This window comes from Hippichthys cyanospilos, chromosome 15 (genome assembly GCF_059441005.1).
Source record: "Hippichthys cyanospilos isolate Australia breed blue-spotted pipefish chromosome 15, RoL_Hcya_1.0, whole genome shotgun sequence".
Classification (NCBI taxonomy): domain Eukaryota; kingdom Metazoa; phylum Chordata; class Actinopteri; order Syngnathiformes; family Syngnathidae; genus Hippichthys; species Hippichthys cyanospilos.
Window position 1 is genome coordinate 16,374,522 of NC_142383.1, and position 16,188 is coordinate 16,390,709.

The following is a 16,188-nucleotide window of genomic DNA, read 5'->3' on the forward strand; positions in this document are numbered from 1 at the left end:
TTGGCGGCCAAACGACTCATTGTGAGTTAAGTGGGTCAGAAATTCAAGAAGTAGGTCACACTATCAGGGAGGGGGAGGGGGTGGGGGCAAATAATCTCTAATAATTGCACCTCTGTGGTTTTAATTGCTAGCAAGTCCTTCCAAACTTTGCTGGCTGTGATGATTGACCGGACACTTAAAAACGTGAAAATACGTCCCTGGCGTTGAATGAGTTCAATTATTTTTACAAATGTAATCATTTTGAAATTTGTTAAAATGCGTTTTGTGTCTACAATCGTTTGCTAACAAGGCGATGAAGCAGCAAAGCTAAAGCGGCATTTTATTTTATAATACTGTATTTAACTAAATATTGTGAAATTGACTCGTTATTTATAAGAGGCGTGCAATTTGTAGTTTTTATTTTGTACACTTCAGTATTGCTAAAAAGAAAAACAAATATACTTGTCAAATTGAACCTGTTGGTGAATAAAAAGGGAACTTATTACATTTTAAAAATTAATAACGCTAATAAAATGTAATTTTTCATGCCTGTAATTTGTAATCATTGTAAAATGTATTTTTTTTTGCCTGCAAATATTTGCACAGGGCAAAATAAAGTAAAATAACTTAATTTTTGGTCACCCATATATCCCAATATTTTTTTTTTTCTTAAAGGGACAGTGTGTAAGATTTAGACCGTTTTTCACTACGGACAGCAGGAGGTGCTGCAGGTGCTGCGTTTACCAATGATAACTAGACCATTCAAGATATGTGGTTGTACAACTGCTTTTCAAGGAGTCCAATGAAGTGCAAAGAAACTCCAACAGAATAAAATGGTGCTGTTGTGTCTTATTTTGGACAATGTGGCACTTGCGTAATAACAAACATGATTTTTTTTAAAAAAAGGTGTAAATTCACAATGTAGTCATGATGTCACAATACAAGAAATACAAGACTTGTTGTTTAGAATATAATACGGAGCAAAACCAAATGTCTAAATGTCACATGTCTAAAACCTTATTTGACCATCAAGAAGAACAAGGACAGAGAATAAAAATCAGCTCCTTCAAAGAATTATAGTCTAGTGTCCTCAAGTTTAAGCCGAGACTGGACGTCCTCCGGGATGTCTTGATTGAAGGACTTGAGTGAAGGACGCGAGTGGGACAGAAACGTCATGTCAATGAAAGCCACCAGAGTAATAGCTTCCATTACCATTTGTCCTCATTACCCGCATGTCTTTTCTAAGAGCACGAGACGCCCGTAATTCACCCCTGAAGGATTTACTGCTCTTCTCTCCCCACTTGCTCAAAAGGAGCTTCTAACCAAAGGGCGCAGTTTATTCTGGTCCGTTGGCCTAAGTGATTGGCCATCGATTCTTTATGAATATAATCCACTTACCTGGAGACTGACTGTAGAGGTGACCTGGCTTCCTTCAGAAACTCGGAATAGACTCCGTGAGGGGATCTCGCATCAGCATCAGCGTGTCCTACGAAGAAGCTCAAAGCTTGGCAAAATATTTTGTTCCAAGGGCAGGATCTTGGTCTGCCAAGAAGCAGGGGATCAGGGGCTGGATCGTAACAATTTTGATGCTCAATGATCAATAATAACCAATAGGAATGTTTGGATGTTATCAAAGGGATGCCCCAAGGCTCAATGCTGGGACCAGTTTGATTCTCAATTCATGCCCATGTGTAGTTTGCAGATACCACAAGTATTTGTTGCTGGATCCTTACTTACTTAGGTGTTCTAGACAACAAACTGCTTGTGCAATGGTGAACTTTGATATTTTGTCACAATTTGGGTAAGAATTCCGCCCCCGAATGTCCTTTGTGTCGAAGGCTTGGACAAAACACCGCACGAGGTTTAAAACGTTAACCCTATTCGTACAATAGAAAAAAAAAAAGCCATTGACCAAATATTTACCATTTTCACCATTAATTTAGGCCCGTCCCTTCTTGAGTTTGAAATTATTTTGAAATGTCTTCCACTTTTTGACAATGCAGATGTAAATGGATGCATAGTTTGCCCCCAGTCCTGGAACTTTTCTGACGCAGCGTTGCAACTTTTGTATCAAAATCCTTCTGTATTTCTCAAGCCGTCGCAGCCGAAGACTTTCTTTTCACGTCTTTGACATCCCGCCGCGCCCCCCCGGTGTGAACTTTCCCCTCCAAGCCTTTCATCTGGGCGTCGGCGGTCCAGTCTGGACATCAGCTGTGGGAAAACACTCCGGCAGGGCTTAACAACACCGAGTCCCGAGCAGACCTCAGCAGATAGCAGGTGCCGGAGCCGTGACCTTCCCATTCCGGGCCAGCATTCCAGCCTGTCAGACCCCCCGCCCCCCCCCCTCGCACTCGACCCGAATGTGGACTCTGCATGCTCTGTGTCCGAGCACACCATCTGGAGCTCCTCATCCTGCTGCGCTTTGTTCAAGCGCTAAAGTGTCCACAACACTCGGAGCTTTCATCGCCCGCCATTTGATTGTAGACAGAGCCGCGCTTGGCTGTGTTGATGAGTGCCTTGTTGTTCTTGTTGTTAGCGCCTCACACACCAGGACGTGTCTGCACACTCGAGTGAAGAGCAGACAGCCATTCCAAAACACTGTGCTGCAGGAATTGATCCCATTCCTCTAAATTGGTGAAAAAATTATATTTTATGACGTTCTTTTTTGCAAAGTCCTCCCCCAGAAAAGATGAAACATTTCGCAACCCTCACCACTTGTGTTGACTATAAATAAGATCAATTTCTTTGAAAAATATTAGTAAACCTAAAAGTGTATCCTTTTTAGCATTAATAAAAGAAAAAAATCAATATAATTCAAGTAATGTTTACTTTTTGTAGGGTTTATACAGGTCATAGTTTCGTCTGAAACAGCTTAAAAGAACTTAGGTGGATGAATTGAATGGTCTCTATAAGGTTGATTGGAAAGTGAGACGTTAGTGCAGCATCTCGCTTTTTTTTTTCTCTTTTTTTTTTTTTTTTACTTTGAAAGGTTCACCATAAATTGCTACGGACCTCATAATGGATAAAAGATGTGATATTTCCTATGTTTTGAGCAGATCATTGAACGCCTCACGCTTTCTTTAACAGGTGATCACTTCAGATTGACAGCCAATTAGATTAAAATCGGGAGAAAATTCGGCCAATCAAATTACTAATGAGGAGGGCTCTAAAAGAACAAAACAGGAAGTGACAAGTGCACAGGATTAAATTACGCGTAGATATCAACAGAAAGAGTTTTGTGCTCTCGATTAAGTTCTTTGTTGATGGCTTTGAAAGTTTATTGCGTTTATCATGCCACCGTGAGTGAACCAGGCCTATGAATTTTACATTTGTTAGCTTAACTCATTGCTGCTGTTAGCAATTAGCTATTAGCGGTTAGCTCAACAATGGGAATCTGTCAAAACGCGTATGGAGGGCAAAATATCGTTTTCTTCTTTACCAGTGAGTATGAACGCATAAAATATGAATTTATTGACATTCGTCGCTACAAGACAGCGAATTTATGAACGTTTGTGAATCTTGTTGATAGTGTGCTCCGAGTTCAGGTGTGCTCATGGACTGCTGCTAATAAAAGTGGTTAGGAACTATCGTTGCTAAATGAACCGCTGCAAGATTTGAACTACAAGCGTGATGGAACCGTGAGTACGCATACCTTTTCTTGTGGATTAAAAGTGGGCTACAACAATATGTAGCAAATTGAAGTATAAAAATTATATTGTGTTTGTGATATGATCTTAAAAACAGTGTTCTTTAATGTCAATGTTCCCTCGCTACATCGCGGTTCGGTTATTGCGGCTTCACGCTTGTCATAGGTGTTCATTTATGACCACAGCTTTTACTACAACATATTTCAGGAGCTATCACCAATTCCATTGTATTTTATATTTTTTTAAAAGCGCATAACAGAAATGACTAACTTTTGAATGATAGTGAACATTTCTGTGACATTTTTGGTTAGTTTGCCATGAGATTTTTTTTTTTTTTAATGGAAAATGGCCTCAATAAGGGAACGGAAACCGCAACGAAAAAACTTCCACAACAGAACCTAAATCACCAGCATCCTCTTTTATCGGTCTAGTTACGTCATAGTGTCTCTGCTTCAAAGCTCAGTCGCCAGATTTTGTTTTCTCAGGAGAAAGTTCATCGCAACCTCTACAAAGGATAGTGAAAAGAGGGAGAAAACTTTTGTGTTCCATCAGCTTTTTTTCCCCCGGCACCTGTCACACTCTGCTGCAAAATTTGCTTCTCCTATATCTAACGTATCGTTTAAACTTTTTTTATTTACTAAACAAATCAAACACACAGTAGAATTTACATTATACAATTTTTCTATCAGTTTTTTTTTTTTTACCCTGAAATGTGCCAACAAGTCAAAACGTTCAAGGCGATAAGGCACTGTATTGGTCCTAAAATAATTTTTTAACTGGGCTGATATTTATTTAGTTAGCATCTGGCATATTTCCACCTCTAGTAGCAACTGATGTATCGTAGGGGATTGTTATAAGTAGGATAAGATTTTTTATTATTATTTTTAAACAAAAAATTCTCCATATGCCCTATTGTGTTAAAAGCAATTATTGCCGCCCCTAAGTAATTTTTACGCCCGGCCCCAGACAAAATCACACTTTGGTAGGCTCTGTGTGAAAAGGACTGCCTGGTAAGTCCCTGCTCCACTTTTGTTACATCTTCAGCATTTAATTGCCTCAACAATAGCGCTGGCATTTGTTCGTCTAAGCTATGCCAGGAAGAAGAAATAAATTCACTTTCCATGAGATGGCAGAACTTGAGAATATATCAATTTTGTGACATTTTTGTCCCGTGGTGTTCCACGTACTTTTTTCTCATGTCAAATATGTGCTTTGGCTCTATAAAGGTTGTGAAACTGCAATAAAAGATTTAAATAGTAGTTAGCATTTTCCTACCATCTGGCATTTTAGCACCACAAATAGTCAAAGAGTGGTCTTTTTAACATCAGCTTTTTTTTTTAATTGTATCTCCCTTTTTTTTATTTTTAAAAATCTAGGCAAGGGGCTGTGTCACTGCATTTTCTTCCCCTAAGCTGCTAAATTTTGATATATATATATATATATAAGCAATAAAAAATGATGTACCCATGAGACAGCACAATAAATTAGGATATAATTTACATTTTGAAGGGGGAAAAGAAATTAGTAACAGTGTAGTAACATTAATACTGAATATAAAATATACACAACTCATCACATGATGCTTTTCATTGTTCCTTTCTTTTTAGTACGTAAGCAATGTGACATTCAAAAAGTTTACAGCAACGAGTACCTAAGTCCGAGCGCTTTGAATCCAAACGCTCTCACGCTGTCCTTCCCCCCCCCCATCTCTCGATGTCCTCCTTCAAGGAACGACGTTGACTACCAAAAAGTAGCAGCAGCAGCAAAAAAAAAAAAAAAAAAGTCTGATATTAAGTTTCCCTTTCCTGAGCCAGCAGTAATGGCTTGCTAATGATGGGATGTATTGTCTTTTTTTTTTTTTCCTTTTTGCTGTACAACAACACAATACTACAACAAATACATTCCCAGTGTGAGGTACAAACAACATGACAAGAACACGGCCAGCATTTACCATGATTAGCACCATCAGCATCACTTTTTTGTTCTCATCGGCCGGAGGAATTGAAGACAGTGGAAAATGTTGACTAGATATAATCGTGTATTAAAGGGGCATTTATTCAGCTGTTAAACTCCCAATTAATATGGCCTGCCAATGAAAGCTCCTTCACGGTGAATCCATCACCATAAATTGTAAACAACATAAAAAGAGGCGTTTTCTCCCTCCTCATCCCTCTATTATTATTATTATTATTGTTCTGCATTTCCCTGTTTGTTATTGTTTTTGTGTGTCTCTGGGACAGTTCGAGCCTGTTTAACTGATTATCGTTGCCTTGTGTTTGTGCAGGTGTAATTACAATAAAGTTATCCGATTCTCAAACTGGGGTTCTTGGACCCGAAATTTGGAGAAACCAAATAACGTTCAATGATAAATTTTACAAAGCCGATCTGTCTTGGTCACATATTTGCTGGCTGAATTTTTGGAAGCAAGGCACCCTTGAGGGTAATTTGTCAGTTGGAAACGTTCATTCAAAGAGCATCTAAAATTGCTGGCAACTGTGTTAAAAACGGCTAAGTAGTAAATAAGTTTAGTTATGTAATGCCCTAACAGAAGTCCCCCAACCATTGGTCGCGGATTAACTAGTACCAGACCGCACCCGAAATAATGAACTTTTTCCGTTTTATTTATTATCTGAGTCAGAAAGATATATTTTATTTTGAAAAACCTTTTATTCTGAAAATTGGCTGGATTCTCTTGGATTTGTTTTGGTCACTTGAGGGCCAGAATTTCACTCATAAAGAAGTAAAATGAGTAAGAGACAGATATCTTTGGGAAGGGGAAAAGGCCCAGTCAAGAGACAGGTGATGAGCCTACGACTTTGAAGAAAAAGAAAGCTTTTAACTCTTTCAGTGCCAAGCGTTATTGGAAAAGGAAAGCTCCAGAGAGCCAGTACTGTATATTTCGCATTTTCACTCACCTTTCAAGCCAACAGAATATTGTGTGCTATGTATATGAAAGTATGGGTGCTGCCATTGAAAGATTGACTTCCATTCTTCAGATACTCTTGCATGTCAGTAACAGCTGTGTCGTACGTGTGGAAACACTGCCATCCAATGGTCACAGTTATCACTACAGTGCTCAATTGGCTTATATTAGGTCAGCATTAGTCAAGGGTGTCAGTTCCTCTCCATAAAAAAAAATGTATTTGACCAGAATTTTATGATTCATTATTGTTACTATTTTGAAAGACGTGAATTCTCGTCCATGGCACTGAATGAGTTAACAGGCAATACCAGGAGTCCTACTTGAAAGAATAAATTCTCGCGGTGAGGTCTTTAAGCACTACTCCCAGCCAAAAAGTACCCACAAACTGACAAGGAATGGATTCGCCACCTATCTGTTACCAAACCAGATGAGCTCGCAAATGGTGGCAAAAGTATGTGTGACGCTCCCGACATCCCATCTGTGTCTATGAAATATATCTATTTTATGCGCGCTTTATAGTCACCATTCCATGATCAAATTCTCAAGCATTGACCGGTCCGTGGTTGCGTATGGGAATCTATACATTTAGTATGGCTTTCTGCTTTCGATAAGACATTTTTTTATGATGAAATAATACATTTCCTTGAAATTACCCTCAATGTATTGGTAATTTGTGTGGAAAGTTGACAATATGGCATTGATTTGATTTATTTTTGCTGGGAATTTTTTTTTTTTTAATTTTTTTAATTTTTGTAAAATATGTGCCTAGGCTCAATAAAGTTTAGGAAACACCGGGTTACAGTATGTCAGGGTTTCATCCGTTGACATTACATTCCCTTCCAAGACAGTAGGCTACTATGTGATTCTTTTATAATAAATACACAGTACGCTGATAATCAGGGGGGTCTGCTCTGTTATTTCTACTTTTGCGGTTATATGTATTTCCACAAAAAAAACAAAAAAAAAGTGCAGCCGAGCCAAAAGTCCACCCGGCGACGGCGTTCCTCATCCGTCCATCCGTCCGTCCTCTGTCAGGCACGTGTCCAGCACTTTCGATCGAACGGCAACTCGGAAGAAAACGCAAGAATGATACTAGGAATTATTATTATAATAAAATAACATCAACTCATTTTCCTCCGAGCTCCACTTCACAGAAGTGAACAGTTTTTGTGTCAGCGTGACGGCGGAGCAGCGGTTTGGCTCTCCCATCGAGCGCCGAAGGTTCATGTGCTGCCGAGTCGCCGTAGGTGCCGGCGTTCCTTCCCGGGCTCGCGGGCGTCCTGCCTTCGCGTTGGGCTCAGTGGCCTTGACATGTCTTGCAGCACATCTGGCGAAAATAGGCCCGACTGCAGAACTTGAACTTGAGCACCAGTGGGCAGTAGGCCACTTTGTTGACGTCCTTGCACTCTGTGCAGACAAGATGACAACGGTTCAGAAATGCTATACACGCTCCAATTTTGGAGCAATTTTTATGGACGCGAGGCGCAAAAAATGCAAGTTTTTGTAAAAGAAAGCGTCATTTTATAAAATACATCCAGAAACTGGTTTTAAATCAACAAAAGTATATATTTTAAGGTTTTTGGTTGCAATTTGATCAAAAAATAAGTTTAATAATTAATTGAATCATAATTCTTTTCTTTTAAACTTGATTTGCCTTGGCATTGATAAAGTCTTTTAATGTAATCTAGAGGTATTTTTCGCCATTCTTCAGATAGAATAATCTTTATTCCTAATTCCAGGTTGAAATTTGACTGACTTATATGATTGTGTTGTTGACATTCCTTTTAGCGCAGCTCCATCTAGTGGATGCATAGCGCAACCCCAGCCACTATTGTAGCTTCTATTCTATGTGCATTATAATGCGGTGCACCTTATATGTGAAAACAGTTTTAAAAAGGTGTGCCTTATGTGCCTGTGTGGAAAATACGGTATACAGTAAACGATAATAATACATTGCTGCTTTTTCAGTTGTATCGATAATGTACCACAAGAGAGAGTGATGTGTCCTGTCGCAAAATCTTTAAAAATATATTCATAACACAACGTATCACAAATATGTTTTTTCCATTCATAGTGATAATGCTTATCTATGTGCAGTACACCCGGAAATTATTCACTTTGTCCACATTTTGTCATTCTAAGTTGCAATAAATTCATCTTATGTCAAAATTCCACACACAATACAACGTTATGACTGTTAAAAACATTTTCTTTGACATTTTTTGTATTGATTCAAAATAGAAATCACATTAATGTATTTAAGTATTCACAGCGCTGTCAGTAACTTTTAGTGATAAGCATCCATTACAATAGCCATATTTTATACCTTGCGAGAACGCGATGCATCAAAATATTCTCTGTTGAATTGACAATATTGATATTTGTTCCAGCTGTATCGATAACGTACCCTAACACAATGGTCTTCTCGTATCACAAACGTAGCGTACGACTTCACCCTTGAGCCGATTGGAAAAAGTTGACGTCTAAAAATAGCTTGAAGGACAGCCTGCTGCTGTGACTCAGACGTAATTGTAATACTTATGAGGCGAAACCTCCCTCGGGGAACGCGGCGGCTCTACTTAGATGTCGAGGCGAAGACCGAGCAAAAGTCTGGCTTGCTCGGCTCTCCGGGCTCGCTGCCACGACTTGCGCACACACACCGAGCGCGCCGTGGCTCTAAATGCCTTATCATGATCGGAGTGTCTTCCCTTATTAGGCTCGGGCCCCCGCCTGGACTTGGGCCCAATGATTGCAGACGTTGCCTCACTGCTGTCCGCGCAGCGACAATTAGCCCGCGGCTAATCCCATTAGCGCGCCCGCTCACGTTTTCCATGCGAGTTCCGCCGACCATGTCATACTACTGAATTAAGAGAACGTTTAACAGTTTGCTAGGTATTTTCAAAAGGTTGACCTCTAGATACTTGCAGTTTGACCTCCATAAAGTAGCATTTGTTTTTACCCTGGATAAGTTAAAAAAAAAAATGAATTCCTTGTCTCAATTCGTGCAACTAACATAGGATTTTTGATCAGCGGGCGTCTTACCGTCACCGTTGGTTACGGGCGTGGCGTCACATTTGCTCTCGCACTGCTGCATGGCGGTGGGTCGGAGGGCGTCGGCACACTCACTGGACAGCTGGCCCGTGTAGGACAGGCACTGCACCGTCCGCATCTGCTGGCCCAGGCCGCACTGCGCTGAGCACTGTAAAGACAAAGTGACGCTTCGCGTGTGTATTGTGTTTTATACGCAGGCGCGTCTTATATTTGGGAAATTACGGCGTGTATAAAATGCGTTTTCACAAAATAAGGCTTATGTCTTGTAAAATTCAAATTTATTCTTTTATAATTCTACTGTACCTTAAATTCCCTTTAAAATGACTTAATGGAAGTAGCTAAAAAAAAAAAGCGTTTTTTCGTGGGTCATGGGAGAGTGTTTTTCCCCGAAAACAAAAAAAAACCGTACCTGTCCCCATTCACCGGGGATCCAGCGCGGAGGAGGACAGCGGCCGAGGCTGCAGCGGATTCGAACCGGCGGCTTGTTGTGGCTCGGGCAGTGGGCGGGCGGCAAGGTTTTGCTCAGGTCGCTGCTCTTGCACAAAGCGATGCGATGCTTGAAACCCGGCCCGCATTTAGGCGTACACTAAAAACACAAAAGTGAAGCGATCAGGGATATTTTGTGGCTTTCTTTATTTTTTCGGGATTTTTTTTAAGACAAGTCCCGATTTCTCCCACTTGCGCGCTTTCTTAATAGGTAAAATTTTTGAAATGGGAATACAATTGAGAATGGAAGTCAGATTTAGGGATGGTTTTACCTCAGACCAGTCCAAAGTGACCCACTTGGGCGGGCAGGACTGGTTGTTGCAGGCCTCTTGCTCAATGGGTCTGTGAGTGAGACAGTGCGTGTCTTCCAGCGTCTCCTCCTCGGCAGGCCCGATCTTCCTGATGCACAGGACCGTCCTGGTCCGGATTCCGCCGTCGCACGTCTTGCCGCATTCCGACCAGTCGCCTATGAACCACCTTGGGAGAGCGCGACAAGTTAAAAACACATTGGGCCTTTTAAAATAACAGAGGGAAAAACTCGCAAAGAAAAAAACTTCGAGAATATCCTCAAAAATAAAGGAGGAAAAAAAAGCATTGAAATGCTGATTAACATGAAATTATATACAGGAGGATGAAAATAGTGTTTATAACAATATTGCTAAAGGAAAAACAACACATGAAAAGAATTTCAAATCAGGACATTTTTAGCCATTAACTAGTCACCACTTTTTTTTGTATTGCTCAGTTAGTTGTGACCATTTCTGCCTCCATTTTTTTTTTTTGCTTGTACTACACCGCAAATACAACCTTTTCTATGTAACGTGATGGTGCGAGAGATATGACATCATCAATTCCCAATTACCACATTCAAACATCTGCGAGGAGTGTGCGTGCCGTGAAGTGGATCCAGATGAGGGACACGAAAGCTCGTAAGAAAGAAAAAAAAAAAAAAAAAAAGGAACAAGTCTGCTAGCGTCACACTTCGCAGCACTTGGCCGCCATGTCCCCTTGCACCTGCGCGCACGCTGGCGCCAAAAGCATCAAACGCAGGTGGTCGCGCTCCGGGTTCTTCTTATTGGCGCCGGGTGAGCGCAGAACGTTGTAAATCTGCACGCTTTATTATTTTCCTCCAAGCTTTTTTTTTAAGACTAAAAGCCAACTGATATCACTTTTATAGAAGGTTTATTTGAGGTCAGGTTATTCATGTACGGATGTGAGAATTGTTGTGCGTTCTCCTTGTAATTATTGTTTCATCTATGCAAATTTGCTAGCCCGTTAATGATGTTTTGTATTGTATGTTACCATATAATATATATGTATAGTTGTTAAAACCATTATCTTTCATCATTGGCACTTTTTTTTTTAATTTGATCAGGAAAAATGTGCCCTTTTTTCATCTTGTTTTTGGCACTTTTTGCAGTGCGTGCAAAAGTGTTTTATATGACTAAGTTCTTTAGCGTTTTATGTTAGCATTAAGCTAGTTGGTTTATATATATACATATATATATATATATATATATATATATATATAGTTCTTAAAAACATTATCTTACATCATTTGCACATTTTTTTATTTCTTCCAGAAAAATGTGCCCTTTTTTCGTCTTGTTTTTGGCACTTTTTGCAGTGCGCAAAAGTGTTTTATATGACTAAGTTCTTTAGCGTTTTATGATAGCATCAAGCTGTGATGTGCGCGTGTGTTGCTGAGGGTTTTGAATTATTGTAACATCAATGCTAACTACTGCCAGCACAAAGCTAGTCGACTTTGGTTGAACAAAATATGTTTTCTTGTAAAGTTTTAGTGTTATATGTTGAATTCTATATCATTTTTACAGTAAACTTCTACGTGGACTAAAAATATATAGCTTAAAGCAAGCATGCACTTTGCCTTATATTTGGAATCTTCTTTTACAATAGCCATCCATTTATTGACGTGCGAGTGTAGCAGCACGCACAAGTGATTTAAATTTGTGTGCTACGTAAACAAAAAAGATTTTCAAAATGACAATTTTCACAAGTGGAATATTTCCTCCACAAATTGGAGGGTATATGTATATATTTTCACGGTGAAAATCGGCGAGTATTTTGTTCTGACGTACTCTGGAGGGCACGGCTCGCTGTTACAGTCCCGCTGGTTGTCAGGGGGCTTGCCGTCCAAATCGCAGTAGCTGTTCTGGACCACCGAGTTGTCGTCCAGTCGCTTGCACACCACTTCCTGCTTCTGGAAGCCTGAAGACGATGGGGGAGACGAGCGTATAGATTACATATCATAAGCAGGTTAAAATCGATGAATGGCAATGGAATACGGTCCATCTTAGGTGTCGGTTCAGAACAAAGCAAAACACCCCCTTGTTTTTTTTTTTTTTTTTTTTTTAAATGTGCTTTAGAAGTAAAACTTGATTTCTGGATTAGCAATATATCCAGATAAAAACAATGTCAGTTCATTTTAAACATATAATGCAAAATATCAATTTTATCCTCTAAGTTTGAGTTCTTGATCGGAAAATGGCTACAAGCGAGTCGTCCTGAGTACCACGATATCGATCTTGAGTTTTTCGCAGAAATCCTGCTTATTCACACATTTTTGGCCTAGAATTAGGGAAAAAATGGCCTGTCTGCCATTGAATAACTTTTTTTTAAAAAACTACATTTCATACTCTGTACTTTGTACGATAGTTGAATCTGTACAGACTGTTTTTACTAAAGTATCTGTACTGTAATAGTTCTGCCCCCTTTGCTCGGGAATCCTTTGAGGATCTCCGGTTACGCGGCATCCTAAAAGGTTTGCTTTAGTCATTCCTGAGGCGACGGCTGACGTGGGGCCGCCGCCGCAGACTGGAGCGTTTGACGTCGGTCCGGATGAGCCGACGAGCGGCTCTCGTCAGCTTCGGTTACCGTTGTTATCTTTGGAAAAGCATAACAGGTGGGCCTAATGTTGCGGCCGCTGAGTGCAGGTACAAGGGGGTCCCGGGTTTACCGCTGTCTTGACATACAGCGTTTTGCTCACGGTTTTTTGACGGACTACTTTTCTGGGTGGCATAAGAACACGCGTTCATGTTCTACGGTGCACAACGGACGATCGAATATGAACGATCGCAGATGCCCGCTTACCTCCGGCGCACGTTGCCGAGCACTCGGACCAAGGCGGGTGGTACCAGGAGAAGCCCACTTCGTTGTCGCCGCTTCCTGTGCGCTGGATGGGAACGTTGAATTTGTAGCGGATGCCTTGGTTGTGTTCCTGGAGGAGGATCTATGACGGGCAAGGGGACAAAACGCGACATTCGGTTCGCGCCGAGTCACGTCGTCACTGACTTGATTGGCTTTTAGTTTACCATGACAACCAGGTTCTCCGTAGTTGCGCCGAGGGCCTCCAATGACTCGGGTTCATCGGTGGGCCTCTTGTAGTGGAAAGCGGTGCCGGCGATGTCGAACTTCCTCGGCCAGTCGATGGTCCACGCGCCGTTGATGTAATAGTCATCCCCCTCGGATTTTAACGCTGGGAAAAAAAAGAGTGAACCAGTTGAACATATTTGAAGAAAATTACATGTCTAAAATCTCAGCCCTGGGCCCCTGGGAATGACCTCTAACGCTACTATGTTCAGACAGCAGGGATTAATGTTCAATTGAGATTTTTGTGAAATCCGATTTTTTTTTTCTGAGTTCGTTAACATTTCCAAATAAATGCGAGCTCAACGTGGTCTCTGTATGAAATATTAATAGCCCAAACCTGTGGGGCAATGTTGCAACCGGAGCCAGAATATTTTCATTAAGGAGGAAATTGAGAAGGAGCGTAGAATCGTGACGTTTATCACTTGTTGGTCCCATGCGGCTCGGATGAAAGCGACCTTGCCGTTTAGACTGAAGTCGCTTGACAAAAGATCGGATATGGATCGTTTTGAGAATCACATACCCAAGTGGGTCGCATTTGAAACAGTTCTGATCTGCGTTGTTCATTCTGCCATTGAAAGATTAGATAAAGGCCACACAGGGGCACAAAAATCGGAACTGGGTCACTTCAAACTGCTTTCTGAACATAGCCAAATTAAAATGCCAGACTTATTCATAAAAGACAAAACTACTATATTTCTTGCTTCTTGGGAGACAGGGTGGAAGTTTGTGGGTTTGATTCTGGCCCTGGCCTTCAAGTGTGGAGTTTGCATGTTCTCCCTGTGCCCGTGTGGCTTTTCTACGAGTACTCCAGTTTCCTCCCACTTTTCCAAAAACATGAACGATATGTATATCGAACACTCCAAATTGCCCTTAGGTATGTTTGTCCATGTGCGCCAATTGCCGAGCAACCAGTCCAGGGTGTACCCTGCCTACTGCTCCAAGACGGCTGAGATAGATACCGGCACATCTGCGATCCTAGTGAAGATATATACTGCAAAGAAATGGATGGATTTTTCACCAATGGCCTAAGTTCTACTTGAGAATTGGGGGAAGTCTCTTGAAAGTCCATTTATATGCCGCAAAATAATCACGAGAACCAAACCAAGCATTTTTGGAGAAGAACGAGAAGCAGATGTGCACGGTAGCCAAGGAGACTACAGGTGGAGAAAATCAGCGGGTGTGATGTCATCAGCCTCGTCGGTCTTCATCCTGCCTGACAAGCCTTTGTCCTCATACACACACGCGCACGCACACACGAGACGTACGGGAAAAGACTTCAGGTGAAAGCTGCGGCTAATCTGCTGAACGGTGTCCCGGTTTGCGGTTGTCAAAACAAACCGCGCTCGGCGAACGCACGTGAAACGATCCGGGTGTCACGTGTTTACGGCTCGGACGGAACCGCACATCTGGCACTGATTTTGAGCGCTGTTGTGTGTACGTTTGGTTAAAATGTTTTCAAGCTTGTCACAGATTTGTCAAAAGAGCAAAATAAAGCAGGATGCGTTGCGAGTACTGCGCAAGATCAACCCAAAAAGTTCCTTCTGTCAGAATGTGCTATTAAGCTACGTTTCCAGGGGAAACTCCAGGGAAATTATAGGTCTTGGCATAGGTAACATATCTCATCTAAACATTTCATTTCCAGGAACTATGGGTAAATTACCCCAGAACAGCTCCTGTTGTCTAAAACGTACAATTGTCCTCCCCAAGCCGCGAGTTAAGGGTTAAGATCCCGCTGTTGAAATGTTCGTAGAAGAAATTCTAGGAAAAATTCAAGTCTTGGTATTGCTAACATCTTTAATTGGAACGTTCTAATTCTAGGAACTACATGAATGTGGTACGTCTGGAGGACTCCTGTGTGTTTGAGTCACAGGAACTATCATTTAGATGTGCTTTTGGGTTAGGTCATTTCGCCATATGGCACTTTTCCATTCAAGGTTCCAGAATGGACTTACTTGGCGTAGCCTCTCTTGCTTCTCCATTACAACAGGCAGAAAATCTATTGAGAACTGTACGGGCTTCCGTTCTAGACCAAGAACGAATGAACGAGTGTCAATCGCCGCTTTTGCAACAATTCAAAATATGAATTGCAGTTGCACAAAGCGGCGACGTTTCAGGTTTTAACCTATCGAAAGTACAGCATTCATTCAGAAAAAAAAAATCTGGTTCTGGGCTTAAACCAGCAAGCCATAGCTGTTCAGCGACCCGAGTTCAAATCCACCCCTCTCTGGCCTTCCTGTGTGGAGTTTGCATGTTCACCCCGAGCCTGCGTGGGGTGGCACTCCGGCTTTCTCCCACGTTACAAAAACATGCATGGCAGCTGTACTGGACGTACTAAATTGTCCTAGGTGTGATTGGGCGCGTGAATGGTTGTTCATCTCTGTGTGCCCCACCTACTGGCCCAAGTCAGCTGGGATAGGCACCAGTAAGCCTTGTGAGGATAAGCGGCTCTAGAATATGGATGGAATCGGACATAATGTGCTGTTGTCTGCTGTGAGAGTTGTGTGTTGCAGTCATAATGTAATAAATAGGTTTCGCCTATAGGCGGCAGCACACTACGTTAAGACAAGATTTTAAGGGGTGTTAAACGGTGTTTATTTGATTCCTATTGATAAAACTTAGATTAGAATTACTTTATATTGTTAATGTGGTCTTACAGGGCTTCAGTTTTTTGATTTTCAGATGGTGGTATGCCTTGAGAGTTTCCTAAAGGAA

At 41.3% G+C, this 16,188-nt stretch overlaps 2 protein-coding genes across 5 annotated transcripts in view; one reads left to right on the top strand and one right to left on the bottom strand.

Moving 5' to 3' along the window:
- The first annotated feature begins 2,918 nt into the window (after window positions 1–2,918).
- plac8.2 (placenta associated 8, tandem duplicate 2) overlaps window positions 2,919–16,188 on the top strand; it is a 51,473-nt gene continuing 38,203 nt past the window's right edge. The window contains exons 1-2 of one of the 3 annotated variants that reach the window (XM_088435385.1): window positions 2,919–3,420; window positions 3,509–3,617. The gene's annotated coding sequence lies outside the window, so the exon portion shown is untranslated. Of the gene's footprint in view, window positions 3,421–3,496; window positions 3,618–16,188 lie in introns of those variants that run through there. The other 2 variants (XM_088435383.1, XM_088435384.1) reach the window with 2 other exon arrangements.
- Window positions 5,041–16,188, bottom strand: part of adamts6 (ADAM metallopeptidase with thrombospondin type 1 motif, 6) — a 44,061-nt gene continuing 32,913 nt past the window's right edge. The window contains exons 18-24 of one of the 2 annotated variants that reach the window (XM_088435670.1): window positions 13,419–13,582; window positions 13,198–13,336; window positions 12,186–12,315; window positions 10,359–10,563; window positions 10,010–10,186; window positions 9,592–9,748; window positions 5,041–7,956 (exon numbers count right to left, since the gene is read on the bottom strand). In XM_088435670.1, the coding sequence (XP_088291796.1) occupies window positions 7,847–7,956; window positions 9,592–9,748; window positions 10,010–10,186; window positions 10,359–10,563; window positions 12,186–12,315; window positions 13,198–13,336; window positions 13,419–13,582 (1,082 nt within the window). In that variant the 3' untranslated portion in view covers window positions 5,041–7,846. The remainder of the gene's footprint in view (window positions 7,957–9,591; window positions 9,749–10,009; window positions 10,187–10,358; window positions 10,564–12,185; window positions 12,316–13,197; window positions 13,337–13,418; window positions 13,583–16,188) is intronic. The other variant, XM_088435671.1, reaches the window with a different exon arrangement.